Source organism: Pelmatolapia mariae, linkage group LG7 (genome assembly GCF_036321145.2).
Source record: "Pelmatolapia mariae isolate MD_Pm_ZW linkage group LG7, Pm_UMD_F_2, whole genome shotgun sequence".
NCBI lineage: Eukaryota > Metazoa > Chordata > Actinopteri > Cichliformes > Cichlidae > Pelmatolapia > Pelmatolapia mariae.
In genome coordinates this window covers 24,017,638-24,032,501 of record NC_086233.1, presented here as the reverse complement: position 1 = coordinate 24,032,501, position 14,864 = coordinate 24,017,638, and the positions used below count along the sequence as shown (strand labels likewise).

Below are 14,864 nucleotides of genomic sequence, written 5' to 3'. Positions count from 1 at the left end.
AGAGCATAGACAAAGACAAAAAAAAAAAGAAATATCTGTAAAGATACACATTTTTTTAACATGTCTCCAGGGAGATATAGTGATACACTGGGTTTTGCATATCAAAAGCAGAGGTAATAGCTGACTAACAAATGGAAAATGAGTACTAGAAAGAAAAAATACAGTGCATGGTTCCTACTTCCACCTCCACATCGTCTGGCATGATGTTAAGCATGCACTATGTTTGATTCTAAGTTTTGGAAGTTACACACACAAATGGATGTTCAGTGACTGAGCAGAAGTTGGTGAAATGTCCCCAAAAGTGAATGAAACCATGCGCATTGATTTCTGTGTGTATATTTTAATCCCCTCACACCAGCTATCTAATCCCCAGGATTCATTGCAGCCGACATCAAAGGAACCGGCTCGTGGACTCAGCTGTACTTAATTACAGACTACCACGAGAATGGCTCTTTATACGACTACCTCAAGTCCAACACCTTAGACGTCAAGGCTCTTCTGAAGCTGGCGTATTCCTCCATATCAGGCCTTTGTCATCTCCACACTGAGATCTACGGCACACAGGGCAAACCAGCTATTGCACACAGAGACCTGAAAAGCAAAAACATCTTGGTTAAAAAGAATGGATCCTGCTGTATTGCAGACCTCGGTCTGGCTGTCAAGTTTAATAGGTACACAAGACATTTTGAGTCTTTTGAGCGTTTATTTTAATTAAGGGGAATACTGGACGATGCTAAAAATTCTTTGACTCGTTCCTTTTTTTCCTCCCTGTCTCAGTGACACCAATGAAGTAGATATCCCTCCTAACCTACGCGTTGGAACAAAGCGCTACATGCCACCTGAAGTACTGGATGAGACCCTCAACAGGAGCCACTTCCAGTCTTTTATAACAGCTGACATGTATAGTTTTGGCCTTATTATCTGGGAGATGGCCCGACGATGCATCTCTGGAGGTGAGGAAGATGTGTTTATTTTGACTTGAAGTGTCTTAATATTTTATTAATGATAATTAATGGACATTTTCTTTCATTATAACTCCAGGTATTGTGGAGGAACATCAGCTTCCCTATTATGACCTCGTCCCCTCCGATCCTTCATATGAGGACATGAGAGAAGTAGTTTGCATAAAAAAACAAAGACCTTCATTTGCTAATCGATGGAGCAGTGATGAGGTACTCTTTCTTGCTTTTGCTTTATCCATTTTTAAAACTTAAATTTAATAGTGTTTATCTGTGAACGTCATTACATCAACATGGTTACTTACTTTAAAATAAATCCATGTAAATATGCATTAATCTGCATTCTAAGTGGAGATTTCTGCATCATAGTATGAGAGAAATGATGCATTGAAACAGCTGTTATTAGCACAACAGCTGTTAATCATACACTTTTCCAGAGTATTCTTTAGTTTACAGTTTACCTGTAAAACTTTATCAGTAAAATTATTTCCTCTGCCAAGGAGGTTATGTTTGTAGTAGTGCTTGCGTGTGTATCATTCTTCCTGTCTGTAAACATGATGACTGGAAATGTCTTGAATGGATTCTGATAAAACTTTGTAGCAGTGTAGATCATCCACAAAGGTCATTCAAGGTCAAGTTTATGATTTATTGGTCGGAAATTGAGAAAAAGGCTTATAACTTAGAAACTATTATGAAGTGTGGTGTGTATTGTCAAAATATAGAAAGCTTTGTATAAGGATTTAAAATATCATTTCATATTTCACCTTTGAAGTGATTCTACATTGGACTTTTTAAACTATGTTATTTCTACAACATATAGAGTGAGCATACAGGGAATGATATATGGGGATTCTTAATATCACATTTTTTTTTATTATTACTGTGTTATGTGCATTACAGTTATTGATTATAACCGCTTTTTCTAATTGATATTTATTATTAAATGCTACCCATTTATTATATCCACATGAATAAAAAAATAATTATACTCAAGTATATTAAAATGGGTTTCAGCTTGGCAAAGAATAAAAGCCTGCACTTTGCACATAAACACAACGCTATTCCCTTTTAAAAAAGTACAGCCCTGTTTCTAAGTTATAGGTTGACCTTGTAGGTCTTGGTGGATGTAAGGTACATTTTTGCTAAACATGTTTTTGCATGCCCATAAATAATTAGTAATCATGGATTAAACCATTTGCCTAAAATGTATTTGTATTCTTATGCATATGGTCGTGTGTGTCTTTAGTGTCTACGACAGATGGGGAAACTCATGTCGGAGTGCTGGGCTCACAATCCAACTTGTCGTCTCACAGCCCTAAGGGTGAAGAAGACTCTTGCGAAGATGTTAGAGTCCCAAGATATCAAACTGTGACAGAGAGTCCACAGAAAAGATATCATCTCCCAGAGTCTCGTCATTACCACTGGCACAGGCCACTCAAGCTGGCCAGAAGAAAGGGAAGAAAAAAAAGAGAGACTGTGAATAATAGAACAAATATAACTGACAGGGAGGATGAGTGATAGAGATAATGGTCACCGTAGGGCCAGAATAATGATATATACCAAGAAATTTATTATATCAGGGGACATCTGCCCTACCATTGTCTGAGGCGCCTCGCCCTCAGTGTTCAGACTGTGCTTTCTGTGAAAGCTGAGTGGTTTCTGGTTCCAGACTGTTCAGGGGGCCTTGCAGGACTAAAATCTGGAGGATGCTCTTGCGCTGCTCCTCTAAAGCCATATAGCAGTATTCTACGGGCAGTCTTTTGTACTGTCAAAGCTGCTTTGTGTGTGTGTGTTTTGCTGTTTCATTTTTTTTTCCTGAGTCAGCCGCTGCATGCTGTGATATCACAGTGGACTTATGATGATGATAGTCATCCATTGACCTCAGTGTAGAAGATGTGGATTCATACCATTATTATTATTACTGAACAAACAGAAACATGATTAATATATATATAGATATATTAAACAAACAAATATACATGCATACACACACTCAAGGTGAATCAAAAAAGAATCATCTGATTTCTGATTTCAGTGTGCTTTAATTCAACAGCCGGAGACAACAGACAATTTGTGAGGTTCATGTGGTTGTTTTTGTAATTTGACTATCGTATGGACATATACCATCCGTCCATATTTAGCCTTTTAGTTTAAAATGTACAGGATGCCATTTGAAACCAGATGATTCTTTATAACCTGTGTATGTATTTATATATATATTTATACATTTGTGTGTGTATGTATGTATATATACATACAACCTCTTTTTAGATCTGGGTTTTGCTATCCTGCATCGTCTCATCTTTCTGGTCATATTTCTTTTTCATCCATACAAAGCTGATCTGAAATCTATGTATTATTGCCTTGTTGGATGGTAAAATGCATTTTTGATCAGTGTCTATACATATATATATATATGTCTCATCCACTCTGCCACTGTAGCACGTGCCTTATTTAATCTGTACATATGTAAGTAATGATGGTGTATGAGTGGATCTGCAGAACATTCCCTATTAAAAAAAAATTTGAAAAATATATCTTGAAAGCCCATAAGGTTATTTTTTTTTAACACAGTCTCACAAGTCAAATGGTCGCACTCCATTTTCAATGTTGCATATAAATATAATTTATTATTAGTCTTAAAAATTCTTTCTTACAGTTTGTACAATAACTTGACAGATGAAATGCAAGCTGTTGCGAGGAACATCATGAGTGCAAGAAACAGACAGGCTACATTCTCACTATACACAATATTAATCATGAAGCTGAAGAACAACCAGGGAATGCAAAGGCTAGCCCACTGAGAATGTAGAGATTGTTTCAAAGGGATGCAAAGTTTGCATAGACGGCTTCAAGAAAACTGGGACAACTGCCATTCAAAAAAACAAAACCAACCAAGAACACTTGTATGGGCGCAACTGCTGCTCCATCAAAGGAATGTCACATTTACAGATCATTTTTATGCACAGAATCAGTGTCATCGTGATATTGATGGCTTCTGTAGTGAATGTACAAACATCGTTGTCTGAGTTAAAATCTCTTATCCTCCAAAAGTACGCATGAACGTCGGTTGATTGAGACAATATTTAGATGATCACCCTCCGTATTAAACCTTACATGTCAGGTATTTGGTAAAAAGCAGTTGTTTTCAGTTGGACTGGTCCTACAAAAATATACTGGTTTGATTTCCCTTTCTGCACCATCTCCCTCTTCGCTCTGCCTGGTATCTTATGTGAACGCGACATCATCAGGAACGTCACACAAATTTGCATCACTCATGACTTTTTTTTCAGTCTGGCTAATTTCCCATATCCTTTTGTTAACAGGATATACGATATGTAGAGATATGTAGTTAGCCAAATGATCCTGCTAAAAAAAGAAAAGAAAAGAAAAAGCAAAATAATCACCAATGCAACTCAAAAATATCACCCATAATAGAAAAGCAATAATTATACATAACATGACTAAAAGTATTAATAGCAGTTATAACAATACGTAAAAAACTGTGTAATGATTATGATCGTTGCGTTCCCTCTGTGTTATAAATGTGGCCGACAGAAAGAATAGTTACAGCGCCAGGTGTCCACCAGGTGGTGCTGTAATACAGTCAAACGCAATGAAAGAAGAAACGAAATAAGGTTCAGTAACAGACAGCATAAGATACAAAAAAGACATGTATAAATAGGCATATCATTAAATACTATGTTGTCACAGAACACATACTTTTCCATGGAGTTGCCATGGAGACTGATTTTTGGAGAATGAGACGTTCTTTCGCCGATCTTCCTCCTTTGATCCATTGACCTCTTTAGCGCGTGTCACTGTTGTGAGGGCATCATCCACATCTGCACAGTCCATCCGAGTAAACCGGAAACATGTTTCCAAGGAAACCATAGCCAAAAATATCAAATCGTTCGTACAAGAGAGGGAGAGAGAAAGAGCGAGGAGAGAAACAGCCTGAAAATGACTGGCAGAGATTCTTGTTTACTCTCCAAGTTTTCACAACCTTTGTTGCCAATATTTAACTGGGTCATGGCAGGGTAGACCTGGCTGTGACTATCTCCTTACTTCTTTGAGTGTACACACAGGCAGCTTCTGTGAGTGTGTGTGCGTGCATTTGTCATCGAGAATGACTTTTCCTGCTTTTTTTTTTTTTGTTGTTGTTTTTTGGGGTGTGTGTGGGGTGTGTTTGAGGGGTCCACCCTCTTTTCATATTCACTTTGTGTCTTCTTCCTCCCTGGAATGTCACTTGTCCCTGGCAGGCAGATGTCAGTGTTCAGTCACCGCGGGAACAAGGCTGTCATGGCGTCCCATCTCCTCCAGTACTTGGGCAAGGCGACTGAGGTTGCCGTCAGGAAAATGCTGGGCCTCCCACAAGTCCAGGATCACTCCAGTGGGGCTGGATTTGGTGGCAAAGTAGTTAAGATACCTAAAAGAGTGATCATGTGAAACCAGAGAGAGGTAGGTTAGAAAAGCAGATAAATGGTTAATAGAGAGGAATGAGTTTGCTTATTAGTAATAAAAAACTCGCTGGTGTGCTGCAATAATCTTTTCATCATCAAATACTTTAATTCTTACTTTCTATTTTTTCCTTCTATACACAGTAACCTTTCTGCTCAGTAATGAGATACTGTGGGCATGAGAGGAAAGCAAAGTGAGCACTGATATACATCCTTAAATGTATTTGCAGTCTATGCAGAACTAATGATCGCTTTGTTTTCTTTTAATGACTTTTGCTTTGGCTTTAAATTGATAGAGATATATTTATATATATATATATATTCATTCATTCATTCGAGTCTCTCGCCTTCACCCTTTGTCCTTCATGCCAAAGTCTGCCAGTGGTCTCGTCAATCTGCAGCTGCTGTCTGTGATAAGGCTGCCCTGCTGAGCTGGGACCTTAAAAATGGGTGCGCACTGTACGTCCATCACAAACGGAAGACTATCAAAGACACGGGGGTGATGTTTTAGAAAGAGGAACGTCACTCTGTCTCCATTGTTTTTTTCATCTTTCCTCAGCTCTGATGTTTATCAGAATGAGTCACATTCCCACAGATCACTCACAATCAAATTAAAAATAGATCACTTATCAACAGTTTGAGTCCCCATGGACTCTTAATGTTTACTTCTAATGAAAAAACAGCCGTTCTTTCTTTACTGGTACCACGCTATAAAAACCACTATGAATAAACAGAAAATTGACAGTTAATTAAACTGTACTTAGATGCTATTTAGGTGTTAGAGCCACTTAGACCCTATCCTAGGACACATTGGGTGAGGGGTGCGGTACACTGCAGACAGTTGGCCAGTCCCAACTAACACAGCAACTCAGATGATTCATGCTCACATATGCATCTAAGGCCAATGTAGAATCATTAATTAACCCAAGGGATCCCAAGGAAAACACACAACCTTCATGACAAAAGGCCCAAGCTGTGAAATGACAAATAAATATGTTGATAACTGGTTTTTTAAACCAATCGATGAACATTATCAGTGTGGCTATTTTAAAGTTGCATCTGATATTTCTAATACTTGTGTTTCAGCGGACAGTCCGGGTCCCAGTGGGAAAAAAACCCCTTTAAACCTGGAGCTGCGGTTTATGTTCTGTTCATTATGTATGTGTTCACTGGTTGTTTAGTTAGGTTAATAAATCAAAACTATGCCTGTTCAAAACATTAATCTTGCAGGCTGAAAAGTGACACTTGAATGTTTTCCAAGTGAGACCACAGATCAGTAATTAAACCTGTATGACTAAACAACAACCTCTAGTAATATGAACGAATGCATAATGTAATATATAAAAGGCTTATGGGTCATCTCCTCTCGTTAGCTATGATTCAATACATAATATGTAATATATAAGATGTATGGATGGCTGACCTGCTGGATGGATAAATGAATAATTACTTTTTTAAAACACATTCTAATATATTTCATTTTAGTCGTCTATATTAACAGAAAAATATTTTTTATAATTTAATTTACTAACAAACTAAACTTTAATGTTTTGTTTAAACTATTAAACTTTAAAGTAAAGCCTGTTTCTGTGGCCAGACTGTGATCCCCGAGGTCCTAAATGTAAGTCACCATTTCACCCTTTTCATTGTTTGTCAACCCACCTGTCAAGATTGAGTTTGTGGGCCAACATCCTCCAGTCATTGCCTCTGGTCTGCGGTGCGTCCAGGCTGCCGCACAGCTTCTGACGGATAGAAACAGGGATGCGAAAGGCATTTGGCCCTACCAGTGTCGTGATGTTGCTGGCAGGATCCAGCAGGGATGTGTCAATACTCTGGGAATCCTGTAAAGAGAGAATGAGAGGGATTAAAGCAGAGACACAGACTGTAGCTGTGGCTTTTTTCCCCTAGTTTGCAGACTGCCTGGACATAATTCAACACCTCGCAAAATGAAACATAATGTAGTTCAAATGGATTTGTAGCATAGGAAATTTCTTTTTCCAGGTGCCATAAAAAAAATTGAAAACCCTTCGTTGCGTCGCCATCCATTTACTGATGCAAGCTGAGTGATTTTCTTTTAAATATACTGCATCTGGAGGATTAAGCACTGGATGTCTGGCTACAGAAACCAGATCAAGACCCAGAGACAAATGAACCAAGGCCAGGCAGTAACACAGCTCTGCACTGTATGTACTGTAATTTATCTCATTACTGAGCACAAAGCATGAGTGCTCCTCCATCCCTCAAGCTCTATTCTCCTAGCCAGATGGCCTTTGTAAAGCAAGTGCAGCATGACTGGGGGGGGAGGCTTATTATACCCTCCTGTGCTCCTCTCTTGTCATAAGCAAGACTCTATGTAGGCGGCATGGTTGAAACTCCCCTGTCTCACACCTTGCCAGTTTTTGTGAACGTTGCAAAAAGCGGGAAGAGGAAATGGAAACGAGGTTAAATTCATTCCGAGCGTCTGGCTCGGTGGAAGGACAATGAGGGCAAGGTGGAGGGGAAGAGTCAAAACAGCTCTGGATGCAAAATTCATGTGAAAGCAGAGCACAAAAGTCACACAGACCTTTGAGGTTTCCATTATAATTTCGAAGGGTATGCCCCGTATCCAGTCAAGGTGAATAATTACTTTAAGCCTTTATAAATCAAGTGAAAGCATTAGGAGGGAAAACAGTTCATTACAAAATCAAATACAAGCATTTTTCCTCAGCCTGTGGTGCTAGTCGTGTAGTGCTCTTTTATGTGAATATAATGAAATCGGATGGTATTTAATTTGTTATACTTAAAGGTCTGGCATCCAACTTGAGCCTGACTGTCATACACATTTACATGCTTCACTCTCCTCGTGTCATACACCATCCCCACCCAATTTATTGTTTTTTTTAGGCTCCAAAATCTCCAATCTCCCTCTGACAAGTCAGTGGGGCTGATGCCCTGCATCACTGCCTGCTGCTTCAACCCCTCCACCGGCCCAGCATCCACCTGCAGGGGCGGAGGGGGATGTTTACTCCAAGTATCAAACGCTACCTCCGACAGTGTAGTGTCCAGCTGAAAAATCTGTCCTTCTCCTTCCACTTGGCGCACACATATTTTGCAGGTCAGGTCCACCGTGCTGGAAGAGAAGCGCTCCAGGGTAAAGCAGCAGTGGAGGTTCCTTTGTGAGCCGCTCCACACCTGCTGAAAGGAAAGCTCCTGCAGAGAAGTGGAAAGTGTAGAGGAGTTACATCGGTGGGAGAAACCATGTGGCACACTGTGCATGGCCTTTTACTGAAAAAGGAGTAAAATGAGCAGTTTACCTGGTACTTGGCTAGCAGTTTGCTCTTCCATAATGTGTGGGGAACATCATGGATGGAAAGCCTCAGGTTGTGGGTGCTGTCCTTAAAGATGAGAGTCTTTGGTTCATCCAACAGTTTCCCACCCATCTGCTTCTCCATTTGAAGGACTTCCTAAATAAACAAAAGCAAGCTTGAATAGCAAGGACACCATCTATGCCGACCTCAAAAAGCTTCTTCTTTATACCAGTTGAAAAGCAGACAAACTGCTGCTGTATTCCTGTGATAATAGTCTCTGGGGAATTCTCACAAGTACATTTACAAATGATTATTTTTTAATAAAATACTATATTACATTATAATCATCCGCAGGGCTTTACAAACTTAAATCTAGACATGCAAACCTGAAATCAACTTCTGTGTCCTTGCAGCGGGATCACTATCACTTCTCATTATTCATTCCCAAACTTAATAACTGTGTTCAATATCCCTCCTCAGTACAATAATCCTTCCTTATCTTTCCTTCATGCAGGCGCATGAAGGTATTAAACAGAATTGAGGTGATGAGACAACAGTAGAGAAGGAGGGATATATGTGGCTTATTTTGTGTTGTTGCAGCAGCTCTGTCTTTCCAATAGAGGCAACGCTATTCAAATACAGGCGCTTGTATCTCCTTATTGTGACACACCAACACAAAGATTTCTCATTCTGCCTCCCACACATCATCTGCTGGCTGTGCTTGCGCATAAACAATTCAGTTACAGTGAAAAAAATTCACAATTATATTCATTTCAGTGATACAAATAATGAGACAAAGGCTATGCACACATTCAGTACAGCATGCTGCGCATTTACCTTGAGTGCGTCCTGTGTGTCGTCCAGGCAGTAGACTCTGATGTGATACTCCATGGCTGGGCAGGTGACGGGGCCAAAGATGGCTAGTTTGAGGCGCTTAGTGGTGGCAGCGCTGAGAGATTGACCCACGAGGCAGTAGGTGCCCAGCGTCTCTGTCAGGATGTGGCAAGCCTCGTCATCCATTTGGATATAGCAAGGTGTGGTGAAATTCTCTTCTCCTACTACCACTATATCCTAGAGCGTGGACAAGGAGAAAGGGGAAAAAAGAGGAATGTTGAAGAATAAGCCTGGGTTTTGTTATGTATGTATCAAGCAAAAAATAGAAGTGGGGCATGGTTAATACAATTTTTGACTAGAGCAAAATATGCCATATCCAATTTTCCCTACATATCTCCATTTGCTGTTAAGTAAGACCAAACTATAGCTCGCACAATACTGCTACAGCAGTCATTTCTATTTGGTTGTATTGATCTGTTTCGTGAAGCAGATAACTTCACATTACAGCAAAAATGTTCACAGATAGATACAAGTACCAAAACTGGCATGTATGCTCTCTTTTGATTACTTTTTTGATCGAGCCCATTAGCCATTTGAAAACTGCAGTCATTTTCGTGATGGCTGATGATAAAGGCGGAAAATATAATTTTTCTTTACATAAAGTAAGCAAGACTTTCATTTATGAATGATTTTAGTGTAAAATTGTGCATGTTCAACTATTTAGAAGTCGACTTTAGTACTCTGAAGTTGCTTTTTCTTAAATCATTTGCACTTAAATCATTTGCACTTCTTGTTTCAGTTACATTTCATAGATGGACCTGCACACTGCTCAATGGTTACCCATGACCTCCCAAAAACCTTGTTGTTTTTAATGGCATAGGGCTGATTGTGGTTGGTGGTTTAATCCCCAACTCCTGCATACAACGCTGAAGTGTCCTTGGATAATTCAAGATATTAAACCCCAAGTAGCCTGCAGTGCTGCGTTTGCATACGCGCATAAACCTTAAAATTGTGTCCATGTTGCAGTGTAGAAAGTGCTATAGATGTCACAGTTCTGTTTATATATATGCATATGTATATATACACGCACATGACAGGGCGTGCCAGCATGAGAGAGCTACACAGAGGACATGCATCATGGATCAAATATATGAAATTCACTGAACTGGGGAATAAATTGGCAAAGGAAGAATGTTGAATGCCTGAGCCTACAGTGCTATGAGAGGGCTAAATCCCTCGACCTGCACAGCACTGTGTAGCTACAATTGTCATTGGACCACTGGAGCAAAATATAAGATTGACGTAATTTGAATTATTTTCTTTTAAGTGAAATGAAGAAGCTCAGATGAAGTTTTGAAGTCATAAATTTGACTTACTCAGTCAAAAGCATATAAATCAAGAGTAAAGCCTCTGAAATGCATCCAGTGGTTGAAATAATTTCCTCAGCTGTTTCCCAAGATAGAAATGACCCAGAGTAGACATCAACAAACATCACCCCGATTACTTCAAACACAGCATGAAAAGGAGGTGACGGTACAGAGGAGGGTTGCAAAGTGGCTTTCAGGAGAACAGCAACTGTAAACGGTTTAATGCATGTTGTCCAGGGAAACCTATGTGAGAACCATATTCTTGCCTTATTTGTACATCTGGCATTGCAGAAAAACTGCAAAATATGCAGCAATTTTATCAAAAGAATAGAAAATGTCACAGCTTGTTCGCTGAATTCCATGTTTGAAACCGATTAGATAAATAATCGGTACAGTGTCTTCTTTTTCTTTCAGCTGCCTCTTTATTTGCAAAGGGTCACCACAGATTTTTCTTGTAGATGCACTTCCTGTTACAGCCCTTCCTGGGATGTGTGTCTCCTCCTGGTCTTGAACTACTGTGTGATCTTTTACATGTTATTGTTAACCGCTAGACTACAGAGTTACTGTATAGTATATAGCATGGAGTTATGCATATATTAACTGGCCTACAGTAGTGAGTCTGTGTATTTAAAAGAGTGTATTTAAAAGCCTCAAGTGTGGATTTGTAAACGTTAAATTGGATTGGCTAATTAATGAAAACCACATATTTTTACATGAAATCTTTGCCACTGGGTAATTAATAGCCAAACTTGTACATGTGTTGCTTTTTTGCCACACATAAATGTGCTCAGTCACATTTAACTGAAACAGAATGAATTTAAATTTCATTTTAATGTAGAAAGCACAATTAATGTCCTGACCTTTTCACAGAAGCCGTGTACTCTGGAAGTAACACTTAGTGTGTGTGTGTATTACTAATATTTGAGACTGTCTCACGCGGAAAATGGAAGCATAAGTATCCCGACTATTTGCAGTTGACCCCTGTAACGACACCAATGCCAGGACACATTTCTCTTTCATTAGGATTGCGAGGTCTGAGAAGCCTCCTGCGACTCTCCCTCTTTTTCTTTAACCCTCTCTTCATCTCTCTTCATCTCGCTTATTCTTTCTCTCCGTCTCTCCGTCGTTCTCGCTCTAATCCAAACACTCTCACAGAGTGGCACACTGGTATTAATTCAGCCTATTATGAGAGACAGAAGAGGAATTACAGCATTTTATTGTGAGCTAGGCCGTTTAACAGCAGTATTATGGCAGATCATTAGACTCTTAACTGCTCCTGTGGGATGGCACTAGGGATCCTTATTGGGGGATAATTGGAACGCACAGTGAAAAAGTGGCCCTGCTTCATATGTAGTACTGTGTGCAGGCAGAAACAATTAAACATACAAACATACAGACGTTAATTTAGTCAAAAATTCATCAGCTGGCTTTTTTTTCCTCCCATGTAGACGTGGGAGGATTTTAAGTAGGAGAGTTACTGAAGCAGAAATCCCCACATGTTCCTCATTATATGACACGCCATCTTCATCATCATCACAACACCATAAGATTGTGTGTGAATCGGTGTGTGCGTGCGTGCGTCAACTGGGGAGGGCTGCAGGCTCCCAGACGCCAACGGAACTGATTATTCTCAATATAAATATCCGTGAAAAACTCCTTTGGAGGAGCTCATCTCTCCTGTATCCACTGCAGTGATGAAAACACATTTTGACAGAGCATGTCATATAAAGCAATATTTCACTCATGCAGCGCCGAGGCTGGCCTCAGAGGGAAAAGGAAACTCATACGAAGGAAGCCGCCGTCACATCGCATATTACCATCTGCATTTGTGGCAGGACGGAGATGTAATCAGTAATCATTTCTTCCTTAAAAATCCTCAGTTTACACTGAGCTTTATTGGTTGTGTCCAAGTAATTCATCAATGTCACGAAGGCATGTGGGGGCCAGTTGGGCAGTTTTTCCTCAGCTCTGTAAGTAACGTCATCGCATCAGCAAGAGGAAATTATGCAAGGGCTTGCTGAAAATTACATTATTTAAGTCACTATTTAATGATGATCTGACAGAAGGCCTTATTATTGGGTATAGACTGATGCTATATATTTGGACATGGCCTTCCTGAGAGTAATGCGCATTTTGATTATCATCTTATCATTTATGCAATAAGCCTGGATAGACTGGAGTCGTGTTACGTATCACTAAAGCATTGCCTTTCATTATGCTTCCTGTACTGCGCCCTGCTCCTGCTAACCTTTATTAAATGCTTTTATCTTTAAGGGAGCCTTTCTCTTTAAAAAGGTTTGAGTAGAAAGTTAATTAAAAACCACAAGGAAGGAAGACTTTTTTTTTCTTTTGACAGCTAAGAAAAAGATGCTGATAGCTGCCCGCAAGAAGGTCGGCCACGTCAGGTGAGAGATATGTTTTGGAGTAAAGCTGACCACCTGGCACATTTCTAACAAAGTTCCCTTCTAACAAGCAGATTTGTTTCAAGTTTCTCTGCAAATGATCCCTTGGTAATTGGTCCATTTCTGCATCAGTGTGTGACAAAGACAGCAAAAGGGAAGACTTGAAAAAAAGCAACACGAACAGAAAAAAAAAAAAAAACCATACATGTTCACACCTGATGAAAAACCTGCCGTTATAAAGGTACAAGGAAACAGCCTGGGCAAGAAAACAGTCCCAGTCCATTCCCTGCTATTAGAGATGTACTATTTCAGCTCCTAGGTGCAGCAGGGGTTTACTTTGACCGCTAGTATAAGTTGGACAAACAACGCAGGGGACGTTGATCCCTTTCACCTCCTCCATCCTATCAGTTCTCCCATGCCATATCATGGATTTATTTCTCACAGCATCTTTTCTTTTTCACTGCTCGCTAACACACTGAGCAGAGATTCGCTTGTAAACACATAATTTCAATTCTTGTGTGCGTGCGACCGTCAGAAGCCCATTTTCGAAACTCGAGCGCAGTCGATAGACATTAGAGTCTACTGTAGCACAAATTTCTCTGTGAATCTCACATCTCACCTCCCACTGATTCTGCGGCGACTGGCTTTTGAGCTGGATCAGCCAGTCCTGCTGGCCGTCGCACACGGCGCAGTGATGCATGGTGATGATGACCGGACGAGTCAACAGGGTCCCCGGGGGTCCGCAGCTCACCACGGGGCTGAGCACCGTTTGGCCATCTTCCACCGAGGGCCTGGAGGTGCACAGGGATAGCATACATACAATATTTAGCCACAATCTGACGGCACTCTCAGTATGTATGTGTGACACGGAGCGGTTGACAGCAGCAAATAAGGTTCTGGGGCGTCGTCGCATACCTCATGTTGTCCTTCCTGTGAACTGTCACATACATCTCATACACTCTGCCCTGAGGAATAGCCCCTGCAGGAATTAGCAGACTAACCCCTGGGAAGCAAAAAGCAAAAAAAAAAAAAAAAGATGAGTTGACAGGTATACAAGAGGTGTCTTTATACTGTCAGTGCTTGTTATGAGACTTTTGTAAGAATGTGAGAGTATAGAGAGTGAGACCAAGGCACAACAGGCTGGTGAATCCTGGCTGCTCCACATATTGAAAGGTAAATTATAATTTTACATTTAACTAGTGTGTCTTCATGCAGTGCTGCACAACTACAGAGATATGAATTGAATTTTTTTCATTTTATTCAAATGAATTTTTTACCTGGATAAACACAATAATAATTGCACTGCCGTTCAGTCCCACACACAGCAACTAGGTAATTTTACCACCTTCTTTTATGGTATCAGGAAATGATGTGGAATTTCATTTCTAAAAATCAATGATCTCTTTGCTCGTCACAGCATTGCCATATTGCTGCAGCAGGCGCGATTTACATTTTTCCATCTCAGATTTATTTGATAAGATGTCCTATCCGATATGCGCGTGTGCGTTTTTTAGAAGCCTATCCCCCAATTTCCATCATGCATACGCACACACAA

General features: G+C 40.1%; 2 protein-coding genes across 3 annotated transcripts in view; one reads left to right on the top strand and one right to left on the bottom strand.

The window, feature by feature from the left end:
- bmpr1bb (bone morphogenetic protein receptor, type IBb) overlaps window positions 1–3,463 on the top strand; it is a 58,378-nt gene extending 54,915 nt beyond the window's left edge. The window contains exons 12-15 of the mRNA XM_063478528.1: window positions 374–671; window positions 778–953; window positions 1,042–1,172; window positions 2,206–3,463. Coding sequence (XP_063334598.1) covers window positions 374–671; window positions 778–953; window positions 1,042–1,172; window positions 2,206–2,331 — 731 coding nt within the window. The 3' untranslated portion in view covers window positions 2,332–3,463. The remainder of the gene's footprint in view (window positions 1–373; window positions 672–777; window positions 954–1,041; window positions 1,173–2,205) is intronic.
- Window positions 3,464–3,576: 113 nt separating this feature from the next.
- Window positions 3,577–14,864, bottom strand: part of unc5cb (unc-5 netrin receptor Cb) — a 134,171-nt gene continuing 122,883 nt past the window's right edge. For both annotated transcript variants that reach the window (XM_063478526.1, XM_063478527.1), the window contains 7 exons: window positions 14,225–14,312; window positions 13,929–14,100; window positions 9,544–9,777; window positions 8,713–8,862; window positions 8,444–8,608; window positions 7,082–7,260; window positions 3,577–5,388 (listed from right to left, as the gene is read on the bottom strand). In XM_063478526.1, the coding sequence (XP_063334596.1) occupies window positions 5,229–5,388; window positions 7,082–7,260; window positions 8,444–8,608; window positions 8,713–8,862; window positions 9,544–9,777; window positions 13,929–14,100; window positions 14,225–14,312 (1,148 nt within the window). In that variant the 3' untranslated portion in view covers window positions 3,577–5,228. The remainder of the gene's footprint in view (window positions 5,389–7,081; window positions 7,261–8,443; window positions 8,609–8,712; window positions 8,863–9,543; window positions 9,778–13,928; window positions 14,101–14,224; window positions 14,313–14,864) is intronic.